Source organism: Numenius arquata, chromosome 15 (genome assembly GCF_964106895.1).
Source record: "Numenius arquata chromosome 15, bNumArq3.hap1.1, whole genome shotgun sequence".
Lineage (NCBI taxonomy): Eukaryota > Metazoa > Chordata > Aves > Charadriiformes > Scolopacidae > Numenius > Numenius arquata.
In genome coordinates, this window is record NC_133590.1 from 6,136,386 (window position 1) to 6,154,713 (window position 18,328).

General features: G+C 46.1%; 1 protein-coding gene across 1 annotated transcript in view; it reads right to left on the reverse strand.

Annotated features, from left to right (window-relative positions):
* Positions 1-17,775, reverse strand: part of XPNPEP1 (X-prolyl aminopeptidase 1) — a 31,246-nt gene extending 13,471 nt beyond the window's left edge. The window contains exons 1-9 of the mRNA XM_074159173.1: positions 17,677-17,775; positions 14,815-14,945; positions 9,088-9,151; positions 7,253-7,357; positions 6,874-6,966; positions 5,319-5,462; positions 4,838-4,933; positions 2,505-2,586; positions 1,374-1,584 (exon numbers count right to left, since the gene is read on the reverse strand). Coding sequence (XP_074015274.1) covers positions 1,374-1,584; positions 2,505-2,586; positions 4,838-4,933; positions 5,319-5,462; positions 6,874-6,966; positions 7,253-7,357; positions 9,088-9,151; positions 14,815-14,931 — 912 coding nt within the window. The 5' untranslated portion in view covers positions 14,932-14,945; positions 17,677-17,775. The remainder of the gene's footprint in view (positions 1-1,373; positions 1,585-2,504; positions 2,587-4,837; positions 4,934-5,318; positions 5,463-6,873; positions 6,967-7,252; positions 7,358-9,087; positions 9,152-14,814; positions 14,946-17,676) is intronic.
* Positions 17,776-18,328: the final 553 nt, after the last annotated feature.

An 18,328-nucleotide genomic window follows, 5' to 3' on the forward strand; every position in this document is an offset into this window, starting at 1 on the left:
AAGTCAATGTCATCATTGGAGAAAAATAATGCATAGTTCCTGCTATTTTGGCCTTTAGGGATAGAGAGTTGTGCTGGTATCAAACTGTGGCAGCCTGGGGATACGCAAACAGATCCTGCTCCTGGAATTTTGTCTTTTGTGAGACACAAAGCTGAGGCCACTCTTAAAATTCCTGTATACAGAAAAAGCTTTCATGCCCCATGAGCAGCTCTGTTGCCACAGGTAGGGCTGTATCATATGCACACCTACAGCACAACCGTGCAGTACACGAAACAGGCAGGAGATATCTGCCTGCCTGGTGGAGACAGAAACCTGGTGACGGGTGAATGCAGACTTGCAGCCAAGCACTTTTTACAATTTAGTTCTTCCTTCAGCGACCCCTTCATCTGAGCCCTGCGATTCTCAGGCAGGAAGCCTGGACTGTTTAGGAACTCAGCACAAACACAGGTTCTGTTCAGCGGGTCTGGCCTTCCAAGGCAATATGTGGAAAATACCCATTGGTCTCTGATTCCCAGCCATATTTACCCACAGTATCTGTTAGATATCTCTGTAAACTGGCTGGCGTTCCAGAGAATGGGTAGCAAACAAGAGATGTACACAAGAGGCATGGAATACAGTTTATTTGCCTGTAGTTGCTGCTGTGTCAGTATCTCCTTTTACGACTATTGGAATATTAGGTGGACTGCAGGACTCCCAGACAGCCAAGATCAAGTACAAGGGTAAGATATTGCAAGTACAGCTTATAGTGTGTGCTACACATACTGTATGCTACAGCTGTCCCTCAGCAGATGCACTCGCTGCACGGATGACTGCCTGCAGGTTATCTGTGTCCTAACAAGGTTCCCTGCTGCAATAACTCTGTCGCCCTGCCCCTCCTGTCTTTGATACAAGACATCACATATTGCCTGATATCCTCAAGCTACTGAAATAAATAAGGGGAACCATCTTCAGACACTCAGATCAAGCCCAATGCCCCATCCCAAAAGTCCTGCCCAGCTTTCCTGCTTCAGTTTCTGCAAGTTTCCAGTTCTTACTGCTAGTCCACATAAGGCCAATGTCCCAGCCATGGGCACTGTGACCCAAGTTCACCCTGCTCCCTCTCTCCCTCGCCTCTCTCACTGTAGTTGTCTTATCTTAAGCTGACAATTCTTTGAGTAAATCGGCTTAGTGAGTTGGAAGGGCAGCTCCAGAGAGAGCAAACCCAGGATTAACAACCCCTCGATACCTCAGCATTGCTGGATCCCTTCTGCACAACCTCCAGCCTGCACCATGCTTTGCAGGGGGGAAGGTGAGACCAGTGTCCTCATTAACACCGTTCCTGACAATGCTGAGCAGAGGGGAGAAAAGCATTTTCCCTTGCAAGGGCCACTTACCTTGGGAATGGCCTCAGTCAGAGCATAGCTGGCTTTGTCACTGAGCCACACTTTCTCCTTGGGTGAGAGGCCTGCACCAACAGCCTGCAGCTCTGACAGGATAGATCCGTAGGGCAACACTTGGATTTTAAACTCAGGTTCCAGGGTGGAGTCGAGTTGTAAGTGCTCCCTCACAGCTGGGTCCATCATCCGGTCACCATCGATGAAGAGCCTTAGAAAGAAATCAGAGGGAGCAGATAGGTGGGAGCACATCTGACAGTAGTTGGAGTAAAGGAGGGAAAAAGAAACAATTCTGGTGACACTTCAGGGAGAAAGGAGTTTGTTAATTATGCGCTACACTTTGCTTTGAAATGCAATTCTATGATTCTATGTACCACCTCGCTGAGAGGAAAGGAGCTGATAGTGTTTTTGTTTGTATGCCATGTTCAAAATGGCTGCATCCCATCACTGCGCATCAAGAAGGAGAGAGTAACAGAGGCAAATAACACCTATTCTCTATTTTTTTTAAGGGCAACATCTGGAAATGGAAAAGCTACTGTTGTTCCATGTACCACATTTGACTGAATTGGAAAGTTCAGCTCAACCTTCACATACAACCTGTACTCACCCCGCCAGGTTTTACCTCAGATGCATCTAGCTAGCAGCTTGGAGATGCCTGGAAAAGACTTGTCCTTGCTGAGGCTCATTGTACAGGGCAGTTGCAGGAAAGAAACCTTCTGTCATACATCAGCACTGAAACTTTTCTACACAGTCCCTGCAGTCTTGAAGTGACTCATCAATGACATTAGCGAAAAGCTTTCTAATATCGAGGCCAGCGTTGGCTCTTATCCACATTTCACCCAGGGCTCCGAGGGCCCTCCACGTTATCGCAGGGTGACAGACAGAGGGGTCAGTCATCCTGTCCAAGGTCACCCAGCAAGTCAGCCAAGGTGCTGAGGAGCGCAGCAGAGCTCTTGGCTTCCTCTCTAGCTCTGATCAGGGGAGGAGAGTAATTAATGTTGAAGACAAAAGTGCTCAGAAGGGACATTAAAGCACCCGAGCGTAGGTGTTTTAAAAAGACAAGTGCTTTGCTAGAACAGTTCTCCCACAGAAAAATGCATCTCGGGGGACAGAAGAGGGGATTACAAGCACCTGATTGTGTTCATTCCTATGACGGCGTATGCAAAAAACACAGGATTGTACTCAACATCAGAGCCTCGGAGGTTGAAAAGCCCTGGAAAATAAGAACACCAAGAATCACATTCCTGGTTCATCTTTTCCAACATTACAGAAAGCCAAAAATAATCTCAGTAAAGCACAGTCACGCAATGAGTTGTCATAGGTGCAGGCCACAGGTCCAGCTCCTGCCTGGCTGTCCCACGGCCTGCTTCTTTTCCAGCAATCCTAAATTTTTGCCAGGAGATGGCACCAGAACTGCAGTTTAAACACTCCCATCGGGCAAGGAAATTGGGGTTTAATTTCTGAAGGACAGCTGGTTTGGAATAAAACAGGTACAGGCAAAAAAGATAAGTACACATGTAAAAAAAGTAGTTTTTTCCCTTTCTAGTCTGTGATGCAACAAAAATGCAATAAAAGCTAACTTCTCAACAGCCAGAAGACTTCAAAGTTACAAGTCATCATTTCATTCCAATGCTTGTTTTGATAGTTAAGGGAAGAGGGAGACACAATAGGCAAGACTAAAATACTCCAAAAAGGCCTTTCATTTGGGTGTCTCCAACATCTCAGAATCAGAGTGTACAGTTTTAGGGTTTTTTCACAAAGATTTTTATCCCTCACAACTCTAGACAAAGTCAAGAAGGGAAATAGATGTTCAGCATCTCTGAACTCCTGATTTTAGGGTCAAATAAAAACCCCAGGGTACCCAATTAGCTGAAATGAGTTACTCAAGGCAATAAGGCCAGCCAGCAGGACAGCTGGGAAAAGAACCAACATGTCCTAAATCACAGCCCAGCACTGTATTCATCGAACTGTGCAAACGCCGCCACAAAAGTAAAAATAGAGTTTGATTCTCCCCAGGGAAAGAGTAGGTCACTTGAAAGCAGGAAAGAGCCACAAAGAACTCTTTAATGCATGGGTACAAATTTCCTTGCTCAGCCAACTCCCAATGCAGTAAGGAGGCAACAGCTTCCTCTGTGGCTCTCTTTCTGTCCCCAGAAACTTGTCTGGAGTTTAATACAGTGAAATGAATTAGATAAAATTAAAGACAACTTCTCCCTCTTCCCCCTTTAGGATAAGAAATCAACCAGGCACCCGGCAATAGGCATTTCTCATGACCTTCTCTGGTCCACCTTAAAATCCTCGATTCATAACCAAGCTTGGCTTTGCTGGAGACATTTAATCTGAAACCACCTCAGGGCACCAATTTATCATTAATTTAATTGGAGATGCGCCTGAAAAGGTGAGACACTCAATCTCTGCTCACGCAGGCCTCCCCAGGGAGGAGTCATATCACCACTCTGAGAAGTGTTTCTTTCATGAAACAAGCTCTTTGCTCAGTGTCCCAGATCCAGGAGAGCCCACAGACCTCAGCACACTGGCTTCTCCCAGTGCCAGAGACATGGTCCTGGCAGTGCTGGAGCCAGGAATGCGTCACCTTCATTTCTACCTTCTCAGATCAGATGCAGGGCACAAGCATTAGCAGCACTCACACCCTGCCAGCGCTGTGTTCCCACTGCACCAGTCTGCACATGGGTGATTTCTGCACAAAGGATACGCAGCACTAATAACAACAGTCCTGGGAGAACCACTGCTGTTTCTGGCCATTCTCCCTTCCTACGCACTGGGCTTGGAGCCCGGGTGTGGAGACCTAGTCATCCTGAGGCCCCAAACACGGACGGGACTCTCTAGTGGAACCCTGGGTTGAAATAATCCGGAAATACAAGTTAAGCCCTGACTTACTTGTTTTAATCAAAGCATTTGCCAAAAGCTGGAGAGGTAGAGACTGACTTAAAAAGGCGTGACAATTAGGAAGATTACTGTGAATGCTGTGTACCCCACCCTGGCCTTATGTATACAAAGCCACATGTTGCATTGCTTTGTTTATAGCCCAGCCTCCACAGCACAAAACAGTCTCCATCTTCCCATAGGGTGAGGCAGGATCAGGATATTTTATAGCCAGAAAATCCCACAGGTCTTTTTCTCCCCTTAAACTGCCTCAGGCTTTATATATAACCTTCTTTTCCATCTGCCTGGGCTGTTTCTCAAAGGTCGTGATTTGCTGCATTTCCTGGGCAAAAAACGTACTCAGGAGCTGTATTGGTGTAAAAAGGCACTGTATAGAAATATAGGCTCACTGTTTGTGACCTATTATCTCCACTGCACTTGTATCGATACAAGTTAATTGACCTCTAACAAACAGATTGGCTGCCGTGAGTGCCACGCACCCTGGCAGAGTTATTCCTTTCCAAGGCAAGAAGGACGTTTATTTTGTAGGAAGAACTGAGGAAGAAGATGCAAAGACTTACATGCTACTTCATCCAAGGCCGTTACCACAAACCACAGGACTTTTCTCTCAGCCATTTTTGAACGGAGGGCTACAATTTTGTCTCTCCAGCTGACCCCTGCAAAACACAATACGAAAAGCTACAGTCACCAACTTTACTGGGGATGATGATGTAAACACAGACTAATGTGTTAGGTTATGGAGGTACCCAAAACACACTGTGTTTGGCTTGTGCTCCTCACTCCTTTCTAATAACTAATATGAACTATGTCAAAGGAGCTGCCCTCCAGACATCCATAGATTTGGCTTGAAGTTATCTAGCCTCTAGCAAATGGTTATTTGAAGTTTTGAGGACAAAGGGGTTATTAGCTGAGGTCTGGTCACTCTCTTGACCTATTCATAGTGGATCATATTGTGCTGCAGAACTGTTTTCCTCAATATTTTGTAAGAGGAAAGCAAACAGGGATAGGGCAGTAGAAACAGTCCCTGGTTAAGCTTCTCACCTGTGTAACTCAGGTCAAGCGTGATGAGAGGCTTGCAGGGGCGCTGAGGACAGTCTGTCCAGATTGTATCGATCAAGTTTTCTTTGACAGGCACAAGGTCGTGGCCAGCACTTCTCAAGGCTTTGGACATCCTCTTCCACTGATCTGCCCAAAAGAAGAGTAAAGAGCAATGAAAGAACACACACAGGTTCAACAACAGCCCTGTTCACAGGGAGCAAACTCAAAAATCTGATTCTCCTCCTTTCCTTCCAGCCTCTCCTTCTTCCCATTCCCTTAAAAAGCAAATCAAAAGCTATTGCAATTTCAGTTTCACAAATGCAGCCACTACAGCCAGCAGCAGGCACAGAACCCTGCAGCCCTGGAGCCTCACACTTGAGCTGAAGAACTGCTCTAGCTAGGAGACAGAAGTCACTGGAAGAAGCCACCCCAGAGATGCTGTAAAGGTGTCCTCCAGTCCAGTGCAGAACCATGCTAGATCTAAGCTAGACAAGAGATGGGCTTCCACACAGCCACGAGACTGATCCTTTGCCCATCTGAATCAAGCAAATGTCTCCCCTTGCCTCCAGTGACCTTTGAATTGGGCCCCATGTTCTGAAGCAGTAGATGGATACTCGTTCATCTGATATAAATGGTACTTCTCCAGGAACGTGCTTCCTTTGGTGAGAGTTGCAGAGATGCCAAGACCATCAAGCAGGATTAGCAGTGTGAGTTTTGCCTGGGTCTTCAGGCTCACACGCTGGACAAGCTATTCAGCAACTTTGTACTGAAGTGCCCGTGACAAACCACAGCACAGACAAAAGGAGATGGATCAGGACTCCACACTCCAAGGAGGTGGAGGGGTCCAGACGAGGGCCACAAAAATGATCAGAGGGATGGAACACCTCTCCTATGAGGACAGGCTGAGAGAGCTGGGGTCGTTCAGCCTGGAGAACAGAAGGCTCCAGAGAGACCTTATCGCGGCCTTCCAGTACTTAAAGGGGACCTACAGGACAGGTGGGGACAAACTTTTTAGCAGGGCCTGTTGTGATAGGACAAGGGGTAATGGCTTTAAACTAGAAGAGGGTAGATTTAGACTAGATACAAGGAAGAAATTTTTATAATGAGGGCGGTGAAACACTGTCACAGGTTGCCCAGGGAAGTGGTAGATGCATCATCCCTGGAAACATTCAAAGTCAGGTTGGATGGGGCTCTGAGCAACCTGACTGAGTTGAAAATGTCCCTGCTTATTGCAGGGAGCATGGACTAGATGGCCTTTAAAGGTCCCTTCCAATCCAAACTATTCTATGATTCTATGACTCTGCTTTTCAGGTAAGGTCACTGCAAGCCCAGAGAGTAGTTCTCATCCCTTGTGTTTTGAAGTCAATGCACTGCTGTGGAGCTCTCATCATACATGCCTAAAATCAAAATCCAACCTGTTTTGCATAACAGTTTAACCCACCACCCCATCTTGGCTGAAACATGATTAGCTACAAACACACACAATAGCTTAGCCAGAGAAGCAAGGAAGCAAAATCTAGCAGCTCAACCCAGAGTTATAAAATAAAGTAAAACCAACCAGCTGGAATAATGAAAGGGTCCACTCCCACCTTCGAGCCTTCTGGGAGGACACTCACTAGCCAGTCCTCCTGAGTCGGTGTATCTTTCAGACCTCCATGGATTTAAGAAAAAAAAAACAATAAAGAGGTTCAAAGAAGCAGTCATATTGAAACATTCCCACTCTACCCAAGAAATCCAAGCTAACACATCAGATACATCTACTAATGAATGTCTAGACCCACAGGCAAGAAGAGTCACAGGACACTAAAGCAGGAGTGCAGTGTGTCCAAGATGTCCCTAAGCCCCTGTGTGTTGGGGCATCCCTACAGGACAAGCTGTAACACATGCAAAGTGACCAAACAGCCTGTGATTGTTCGGTATCCCAGCCTCCTGCATACCCATTTTCATGAGTGTCCAGTTGTTATCCATTTGATGTGCAGCTTGCAGGAAGTAACGTCCATCTGTCCACATGGCTGCATGCTGTTCAGTGACTATGGCAGTACCTAGGCAGGAAGGCAGAAAGAGGCGGTGATTTAGAGGTGGGGAGCCACCATGCAGAGAAAGGGACAGCAGGGGGAGTGTTTGAAATGCACCCCAGTTCCCCAAAAGGCAGCTCTGCTCATTGTTCAAAAGTCAATCCCATTTCAGTGGAGATATTCACTGTTACCCTTGCACTATGACCTTCCAAATCCTACCAGAGAGTATGCAAAAGAATGCAGCTTAATGAATTGCCTCAGATGAATTCAACTTAAGCGTATCTCAGCCAGCCAGTGGGACTCGTTAAATGGGGCTTTCGAAACCTTCTGTAACAGGGACTGTGGTCTCCACTTGGCTGTTGTCACAGTAACACATACTGTAAATCCCCAGACTCCGTCCCATCTTCTTATGGGTAGGAAGCCTGGGCTTTGGCCATCCACAAGAAACAGCTCTTACTAGGCCAGCAGACGTGGGTATCAGTCCCAGCTGTCAGCTGCACCCCTTTCCCAAATGCTACAGCTCAAGTCGAGATGGCTAAACAGGAAATAGGAATATAAACTTCTGGTTGTTTCCGTGTCTGTCCCATTCCACTGACTCCAGATGGAGGGATGCGAGCAGACAGCTGAGGGGCAGTGACATCTCAGCAAGATGCTCTAGCTGCCTTGCCCCTGGCAATTCAAAAAAAAAAAAAAAAAAAACCACAACCAAACCAAGGCAGAAACAGAAACTGAATCCAAGTCTTTTGAATCTCTGCATCTCGACCATAATTTCAGTCACCAGAAACTGAAACCCAGATTAGCAGAGCAGTTTCCAAATATGAATTCATTGTCTTCTACCAAACTCCCCCAACACAAACCCCATTTTAAGCTGCTTCAGCCTGAAAAGTAAGAAACACAAGGTGAGCCCCTGTGTGAAACCTCACTGATTTGCTGAGCACAAGGCTGGGAACACAGACCTTCCAAGTATATAACAAGGGCCCAAAATAGAGAGTAAGGTTATGAAGAGGCCATGCAGAAGGCGTGAAATTAATACAGGATTCATGTTATCCATTAACAGCAGTCCTGGATTTATTGCGTTCCACGTGAGGTCCTAGAGCAGTTCATAGGAACTGATGAATGCACCCTCCGAACACATAGGTAGGAGTATTTATTAAACTGATCTACAATTAGGGGGAGAAAAATACCTCAATAGACTAAAGTGACTTTCTAACAATCACACAGCAGAGTAAGTTGCAGAACTTTGGGTACAGCTAGGGTAAAAACTAGGTCTCTTGAAACACAGACCTATCCTACAGCCAAGAAAACATCCTGTCTCGGCAAGATAAGCAAACTTTTCCATAATGTTCAGTTTCCAAATGCAGTGTTTCTGGCCCTGGCTCTGTTTAAACAGAAAGGCTAGCTAGAGTCCATCTACTATTCACCCAGGCCAAACGGGCAATGTGAAAATCTGCTCATACGGCTGCACATCAAAAGAAATAACTGTAGGTTACAAGCACCACATTAAAGAGTTAACAGGATTTTACTTTATGAACAGTTCATTCAGGGGTCAAACATTTTCTGAAAACTTGTTATTGTGCTGATATTACATAATTCCAGCGGGTAGCCAAGACATAATTCTGCAGATGCTGAAATGGGAAGAAAAGTCCAAACAAGCTGGATAGGTTTGCTTTTCCATCCTGCCCCTATGCCATGAATAAGACTATTTCGTTACAGGGAAATTATGTATATTAGAAAGAACCCAGGTTCTGGAATGGTACCTGCAGAGCCATCAAATCCAGAGATGAATGCCCGTCTGCAATCACAGGGTGCAATGTACTCACTCTAGAAAACAAAAGAGGCAGAAATTATTTATAGCAATGGAGGGGGGGAGGGAAATCAGCTGATGACAAATACTTTGATAAGCTTTTTCTCCTAAGGGACACCACAGAGAGAAAGAAATGAGTTAAAAAATCCTGGGCTCTACTCCACTGGAACATTTAATCATCTGTGATTATATTGTATTTACGTCCAACTGGGTTGGGTTTTTTTTTTTAAGCTGCAGCACTTTTCTCCCACAAACGTCTGTAAACACTGAAGTGCTTCAGAGTTTGCAGATGTTTATTTCACACTCAGCCTCCCCTTTGGGCAACAAACAAATGCTGCCTTTGAAGCTGCAATGTGAAGGGAAGAGAAACCAGAAGCACCCCTTGATCTTGGAGACCAGAGTAATCAGCGCATAAAATCTGTAAAACTCAGTATCTCCAGTGAAGTCCCCTCACTGGCATTTATAAGAATTCCTTTAAGAGTTTCTTTTCCACAACAATGACATTGAAAGAAAATCATTAAGGTGGTAAAATTGTAAAGGCTTTAACCCCTAGGACTTTTCATAATTAGATGCTGATCCTCTCATTTCTTCCTTGCCTACTCCAAGTCCAACTTCACCAGAAACCACCAGACCATGGTTTGGTGGGTGAGAGAGAATCAAAGGCTACTAGTCCATTCTCATCTCAAACCCATCACAACCTGTGTTTGTGGACACATCTGCTGGCAGCACTACAGAAGAGCCTGAGAATGCGCAGATACCAGACATCCACAGGAGCTGCCAAAATTAAAAGAACAACTGTACCTTGAAATGGCCCACACACCATTTTTATGGGATCCCATTCTGGCAAGTTCGGAGGTCAGAACTGCTGAGTAGGCCAATTAATTAACTAGTGCAACTCAGCAAATCAGCTTAATCTAAGCTGACAGCACCGATGTTTGAGCTGCAAAACCCCTGGATTTGTACCTCACAAATGATCTGAAACCAAATTCTATTCCTCTGCCCATAAAGTTCCTCTGCCCCCAGCTGTGCTGTGGCAAGAGAAAAACTTTAGGGACTGAGCTGAGAAATCACAGCCTAATTCTCAGGTGGTTTTAGTTCCTACTGTGATAGATACTGCATCTCCCTGTCTCTGACCAGGGCTATTTTTAAATCACCTGGTTGTTAGAAAATGCTCCCTTCAAATCTGTTACTCTTCACTGTTGTAAAGAAGGCAGAGGGTTCAAAGCACAGGAGTGAGTGAGAAGCACAAATTACAGCTCCTGGGATCAATTTTTTTTTTCTGCTCCCAGCCACCCCACGGTCAAAACCCCTCCAGAACAGCCCTGTATCTCCCCTCCTGGGAGACACCTTAGGCAGCAGCTACCAACCATTCGCCACTAACATTTTGAAACTGAGCTTTGGGACAGCAAAACCCATGGCCAAAAAGAGGGTCTGGCTCAGTAACTTTTGCTCCTCGTTGCCAGAGAAAATCCTTGGGATATGCTCCTAATGAATCCTCTATTTTATCCAACCTCTAATGGAAGTTGGCAGAAATAGGGTGGGTATTGAGACCACGAGTGCCCTCATCTCTGAGTCAGTCCAGTTCCCTGTGCCTCTTCCTGTTCAGCCCCACAGACCCCACAGGGCTGTGACATACCCCTAGCAGCTATGGGAAGGAGAGGGGTCAGGATACCCACCCTGGGAAGGGATGTCTGCTCTCTGCACACCTCTAGCTGATGGGGTGAATCCACCTCAGCCCACCCCAGCACCACTATCACCACTAACCCCCTTAAAAATAATGACAGAGACATCAGTAGATAGAGAGGACAAAGCTCTTCTGGGAACAGAGTCAAGCACTCATTTCCCTAGCTGCCACTCTCAGAGCAGCAGGACAGAACGTGAAGGCAGAGTGATGCCGGACCTCAGGAGAATTCCCCATTTCAGCATTTCCTAAAGACTATTCAGCCTCTTGACTACTACAACTCCCCCTCTCCTACATTTCTCAGCTCAAAGCTGGGACACCATGGCCCAGGGTCCGATGCTTAAAAGGGATTCTGGAAATCTCCCCTTGTGGATCATATCACTAAGTACCTCTCAAATCAGACCAGTGATTTCTCTTCCCTTTCTCTTGACCAGCCCAGCAGAGACTACAGGCTGGTTTGCTTGTGCAAACAATCTCATGTTCCCTATGAACGGTTAACATATGCACAGTTCCATATGAACCCTATGAAGGGTTAACACTGAGCTAGCTACATTAACAGCACAGAATAGTGAAATGGATAAAAATATGGGTTTTTTCTACCAAAAATCCTCTACAAGACCAAAAAAAAAGAAGTCTATGAGTTTCAAATCTGGTAAAAGCTGACCTAAACTAACAAAGACCTTGACTGAGTGGGAACCAGCTCATGCTATCCCATTCACAGACAAATCCAGGGAATGTTTCAAGAGTTTACAATGAGGCAGATGGGCTTTAAAAGAGACTACGAGAGATCTGGAGGATGGTTCATTCATCTGTCAGCCTGAATTCTTGCACACCCACCTGTTCTGTTCCATGCAGCAACCCCCACTGTGCAAAGATGAGCCCATGTTTTGCACAAGCTAAAATTACAAGGGGAACACCTGCGTACGCCACACAAAGTACAGGGCACAGCACAGCCAGAACAAGGTATTTCCCTGAGGCTTGTCTTGCAGCTCTGATGGCCTTCAACCTGGCCTGTGCTTTCCACCACACCTGTAAGTCCTTGACACACAGACAAAACTGGGGGCTGCAACACAGAAAGCCTCAACTAAGCCAGGAAGAACCCCAAAAAATCACAGGTGCTTATCACCATTACACCATTAACTTGTTAAAGCTTATTCTAGTCTAATGTCAACCAAGATCAGCAATGAAAAGTGCAGCTCGCTGCCCTTAGAGCTATGACACTGATGCCATTAAAGAACAAACACTGCTGTGTACTTGGAAGGAGGTCGGAATTCACTGCCAAAAACCTAACTGCATTGGTAAGATCTGGAACAGGTCAGTGCAACCTGTGCACAAGCTGTCTCCTCTCTTGCTTTATAACTCTGCTAATTTCTCAGCTCTGAATAAGCATGTGTCAAGAGGAGCCAGCCCTGAGCAGAAGACAGCATCTCTGCCAACCCAAACATGGGGCCCTCAGCTGGGCAGGTGCTTCCTTGATGTGGAAGATCAGCCAGATCTGACCAAATTTGTTTTCACTGAGTCAAGGCCTAGGGGTGGAAGCCAGCCCCAGTTAAGCTGTGACTGACTCCAAACCCAAGCTCTAATCCAAATATCATTCCCTTCCATTAAGAACAAAGCTCCTCCAATCTCTGAATATTCCTATATGGGCAAACTCCAGATTCAAGGTAAACTGTCTGACTCAACATAAAAATGGATCCTGCCTTTAGCACTGCAACACCCCAAAAGCTCAGACAGGCATTTTTAACTGAACAACAAAGGACTTAGATGCCTCATTCCCAAAAGCATGGCATTTCACCCCTTTATGTTCCTTTGACACCTCCAGCAATGAGTTCCACCCAGCACTCATGAAAGAAAGTGGCTGGGACTGCCCTCCTTTCTCACCAGCCTTTGGACCACCCAGGTCTCCAAGGAAACAGTCCGTTTCTTATCACCAGCATCGATAGTTTCAATAATCAAAGCAGCCAATATTCAGAGCTGGCTGCAAGAGCCACAAATCCAAGGTATTAGCAGCCTTGGTTAAGACAGAGTCAGAGCCAGCTGTGTTTGAGAAGCTCTGCAAGTCTTTTAGCTCCTTACACAACTAAGCATGGAAAGCAAAGGATACAACTGGTGGCAAGCCTCCTGGCAGTATTATAACCTAAGCCTTCTAGCCTTGGCAGGAAAACCAGTATTAAAAGCATCATAGAGCTCAGAGCTCAAACATTCCCAGTGTTACAAAGAGAAATTAGTCAGCAAGTTGCAGCACCATCCAATCCAGGGGTTCCTTTGCAACCTAGAAGGGAGCAAAGTTTCCCCCAATCTAAGCCCTGTGTCAACACCACAGGAGGGAAAGTCTTTTTTGTGGATGTGTTCTCTGATGTGGATCCCTGGACAGCCTCAGGAACAGCTGAGAGAGGCAAGGACAGCAACAAGTAGCTTGGGCTGTGGGAAGGAAATGGCTCAAGCCGCCAAAAGGTTGGGTATCATTAAATCGCAGTCTTCTGAGTCATGGAGGGAGCTGCCTAGAGCAAAATCTGACTGCAGGGCTGTAAAGTTCTCATTTGTGTAGAGGAAAGAAACACTTGCTCAGAAGGTGGGGAAGCTGCAAATCTCAGCTCATTACAATTTACCTGGAATCAGTAAGCCTGTTCTGGGAGCAACAGGTTTCCGCCAATGCCTAAAATTGCAGCAATTCCCAAACCTCACAGACAAAATCCTTCACTAGCTAGTCAGGAGGCGCCAGAATCAGCAGCTTTTAGTAATGGTTTCCATTCAGATAGATTCTCTCTGCAGAGAAACCTGACCAACTCGCCCAGCAGGAAATAGCAACACAGGGTTCTCTGCTTAACTGCACTCTGTCAAGGAAAGAGAGCAACAGAAAAACTCAGAAGTCCTGAGGGTCACATTCTTCAACTCACATGACAGCATTTAACGTCTAGTGAAATGAAACCAGAGTTATATATGGACAGAGGCAGCTTGAGGCAGGAATGCAGCAGACAATAGCAGCTGCAGAAAACGCCTTCCCTCTACCTGCCCAAGTTTGGATCTCCCAAGGAGGAAACATGATGCTGCACATACGGTCCCAGGGTGCAGGCAAGTCTGGGCCCAGCTCACCCCAGTGCCAAGTTAAGGGCAAAGGTTCCGATTCAGTTGCATTTCGCCCTCATGCACCTTGGGGTAAAAGAGAGCTTTGGGTGTGAGCCAGGAAAGCTTCAGGTCTTTTGTTTCCTGAAAAGGGCTGAGGAGGGAAAAACCCTTGGCAGTTCTTAGGTCTCCTAACAGATCAGATGGAAGAGTGAAACTAGCATATGAGCAGGCAGGAGAGATAAAAGGCAATTCAACGATTTAAAATCAACGTCACAGACTACAAAAATCTTAACAGTGGAAGCAGCACACAACACAGTTACCATTGCAGGTTACCACTCTGGGCTCCCCTCCTGCCTTTAGTGCACAGAACAAGCTGATGCAGAGCAGCACCGAAAGGGAACTGTCGTTGTGGCCTGTTCCTTCCCTGCCTCTCCAAAGTCCCCTCTGCAAGGGATCTGAAGGGCATTAGCATAAGGCAGCAAATTCCAGCAAGAACTGGATCTAGCAAAGGGAAAGCTCTGCAACTAATCCTTTGCCACCTCGCTTAAGAGCATGTGTTGATCGGGAGGTGCTAATGGAAAAACTAAAGCCCAGATAATGCCTTTTCCTCCCCCAGTAAATCCATTCTTCCCAACAGCCAGGATGGAGACAGCAAGTGCTCTGGCAAGCTCCCTTTTTTGCAGCGTGAGCTCCCTGGAGACAATCTGATGAGAAGTTGCTGGTGGAACATCGGCACTGATTTGTTACAAGAACATAAAAAACTCAGTCTCCTGAATAGACTCCAGAAACTTTTTCCAACACGATGTTTCTCAGGTTACCCTGGCTTTTATGCTAGAACCATTAAAACGAGTGAATGAAGGATGATTTTAGTTATCCCTGGCTTCTATGTTTTGCGGGGAAATCCAGTTATTCCCATAATCCATCCATGCATACCTGATGGGCATCTCCAGAGGGCACTATGTAGGCTTGGACAGGTTCCTGGACATACTTGGGACTCTTCATCACCTGACGCAGTTGCTTCAGCAGCTCTGTTGTAATTTTTGGACTCATCTTTCTACCTGCAACTAAAACAAAGCACAAAACTTCAGACCTTCTCCAGCCATCCCAGGCCACTCATGTGCACAGGCTGGAGGCTGTCATCACTGGAAACTCCCCTTGAGGACAACCGTGCCAATGTCATCCTTCTCAGCCCAGAATTTCTCCTGTCTTGTCACCTCACCCATGTTCCTTGAGAATGAGGGATCAGTTAGAGCCCAAAGAGTCAAAGCTGATCTATCCTGTAAAGGACCTTTCCCACCTGGCGAAGGACTGGCATGCCCAGCAGTGAGACACATGAGCTTAGCACACTTCTTGCCAGCCCTTCTTGCAGGTGGAGAACACCAGGAACCAGAGCACCTCAGACATGCCCTGTGACAGCCAGGAAATGTCTTGGCATGTGATACTGAAGGTCCCAAGTACCCAGAGATTAGAAGTAACCCCACCCTTCACGTGCACAGAGAGAACCTTTCAGTCCTTTCACTCTGGGGGCAGATACTGTGGCTTATTTGCCACAGGAACGCAGGCTACTAGGAGAGGAAGCCGTGCACATCAGGAACTCAGAAACGAACCTGTTAAGAATACAATTTTTACAATTTTCACTATAACCCAAAACTCAATAATGGATTGGTGACCAAATTAACTCAGACAAAAGAAATCTGCTCCCAAGGACGTACACAAGGATGCATTCCCTGGGCATATTTACCTCTGGGCTGCATGTTAGTTCACCTCGCAAGAACACAACTATAACAGGAGGAACAGCCCACCCAGCTCTCACAAATGACTGCCAGGGGACGACTAGAGAGGCTTAAACAAACCTTCTCTAAAGACCTTTGGCAAACGCTGTGCAGATCTCAGCTGATGTCAGGCAGGCAGGGGTGGGGCACAGGCTGGATGGAAGACAGCAGATCAGAGGGGAAAACGAGGGCACAGGCCAATCGCCCTCCATTGCTGTGGCTTTGCACTGGATGTACCTTTGGCATTGCAGTGAACACCAGCCTCTTGATTTGCTACCCAGAAACCATCAATAGCCGGGGCTCGCTGTGAGCACCACGCACAGTGATGCATCAGGCCATGCTGCTGTGCTGGCATGGGCGAAGGCTGCAGTGGAAGGCACCAGCTGACTGCAAAGGATGTTTAAGCCGTGGGGGAAGCCTGGCCTGAAAGCCTATGAAAATCAAGTAACCTGAACCTCTTCAGAGGTTCTCTCCATCTTTGCTTCACTCACATCTCCAAAGGGTGCCCAAAGCGAGATAATCCCCTTCCTGGTTATCTACTCATTGCTTTCACATTTTCAAGAGCGTGCTGGGACCTTACAACTTTAATGCTGTCACTTTCCAGGGCAAGGTGGGTAGGGTCTGTGCTGCCTGAATGCCACGCTATGCAGGATTTTATTCTGACCAGTTCATTTTACAGCTCATTTCACAGCCACATCCACAAACAAATCATAGATGGGAGAAGCAAATAGCATGCAAGTCTCAAACATTTTTTGCTTATGCAGGCACTTATTCTATTTACACCTCAATAACTACCAGGAGTCCCAAGTGACATTACAGTCTTATGCCAAAGCACAGTAAGGCACAGCCCCTGCTCGGTGATGTTTGCCATCTAACCAGGAAGGCAGAAAAGCTGCCTCCATTTCACAAGCCACAGGAAGACACGATTTGAGCAGCGCCGCGACCAAGTCAGGAATCAAACCAAGATCTGATGCGTTCACGTATAAAAATCTCAACCCAAGACCAACATTCACATATCTCATCACAGGAAGTTTAGAGCACACCAGACTTGTGTGTGGCTGTCTGCCCGCCCACAGGTGTTTTAAAACCCAGACCACAAGAAGCAAATCAAGCTCAAAAGGCACCATTACACTAAATCCTCAAATTGGTATCTTGGCTCCACTGCCTTTGCTGGGATTAGATTACACCTCAGATTTATTTCTAGGACAAATTTCATAGTTTTATACAGTGTTTGCAAGCTACACTGAACTTTATTATACTGTGATTGTTTCTGTCTCTCCTCTGTAACAAGCTGCTGTAACATTCTGTAACACTGCTGCTGATTTATGTTCAGACAGAGGAAAAACACAAAGGAGAGAGAGCAACAACATAGCAACTAGCCAGCAGAAAAGAATCTCTTTCTACAAACTCATAAGGACACAGCTTCCTTTCTTGACCTGGGCTTTGTCTCCAGGAGCCTGAAAGTCTCATTAAAATAGGCAAGGAATGACAAGGCTTTGCCTTTTAATAAAGCTGCTTGCTGACAAGCCATGGTTTTCTTAGCAAGCAAGAGATTCTCTCAAGGACAAAAAAAAAAAAAAAAAACGCTTAAAAAGTACTCTCACTGTTGAAAGACTTGCTTGCGATATTAAAAACACAACTAAGCTAGATTAGCAACAAAACCTGTATTAAGGAGGACATCTATTTTAGATAAACCCTACAGTGTAAGAAATCACTCTAAAAAAATTCTCCACAAACTTTCCAATAAAATTGTCTTCAATTTCCAGAGAAAGAGAAGTCATTTTCTCCCAGATCTTATGCAGTCATTTACTGTGGTCCCCCTGTAATCTTTAAGAGGTGACCTTTCCTTTCTTGGCCATAATTATAAGCCTCTACAAAGTTAAAACAGCTTCTCTATCATTATTTAATCACTTCAGTGATTAAAACCAAACACAGCTGAAATGAAGGTAGTGGATTTAACAGTGCAGGAAACAGTTCCATCCCCTGCCCTAACTTTTTCAAAGGTATCAGACTGCTGCGTTACCTGCCTCTGTAGTTCCCCGTGTCTGGACGCCTCTTGCCTCTGCTCACACGAAATACCATTCAGCTCTTTGCTTGGCCTTCATAAACTCCACTGTGCCTGAGAAAGCAAAGGGCAAAACTGAAATGGCTAACAAACTTTGCCCCCCATAAAATACCCTCATCCTCCAGCAAAGAGCTGAAAATGCATTAAGATCACGTTCTGCTGGCAAGATTAGAGGTGCACCAAGGGTGAACTATGGTGGAGCAGGGAAAGTCAAGGGCCAGGCATTTGCTTGCTAAGACCTATGATTACATCTTGCAAGCCTGTGCTGTTTTATGCCAATTTGTTTTTGCAATCATTCTGTCAGAGGCCACTCCCCATTTTACAGATGGGGAAACTAAGGCAGAGCAGAAGTAATGCGCAAAGTATCACTGCACGATGGCAGTCAGGGTTGGATCCCAAAAGCTGTCACTGTCTAGACATACATTATCTACACCTCGCTCAGACCACAGGAATCAGTTCTCCAAGAGCCCAGGACAGATCCTGCCTGGATAGCATCTCCATCGGACATACGAAAGCGACCAAGGGCAAAGAGCGACCACGAAAGTGCTGCTGGAGGAGCCAGACACCTCCTGCCTCCCACAGGCACACAGCGTGATGGGCTACTGGTACG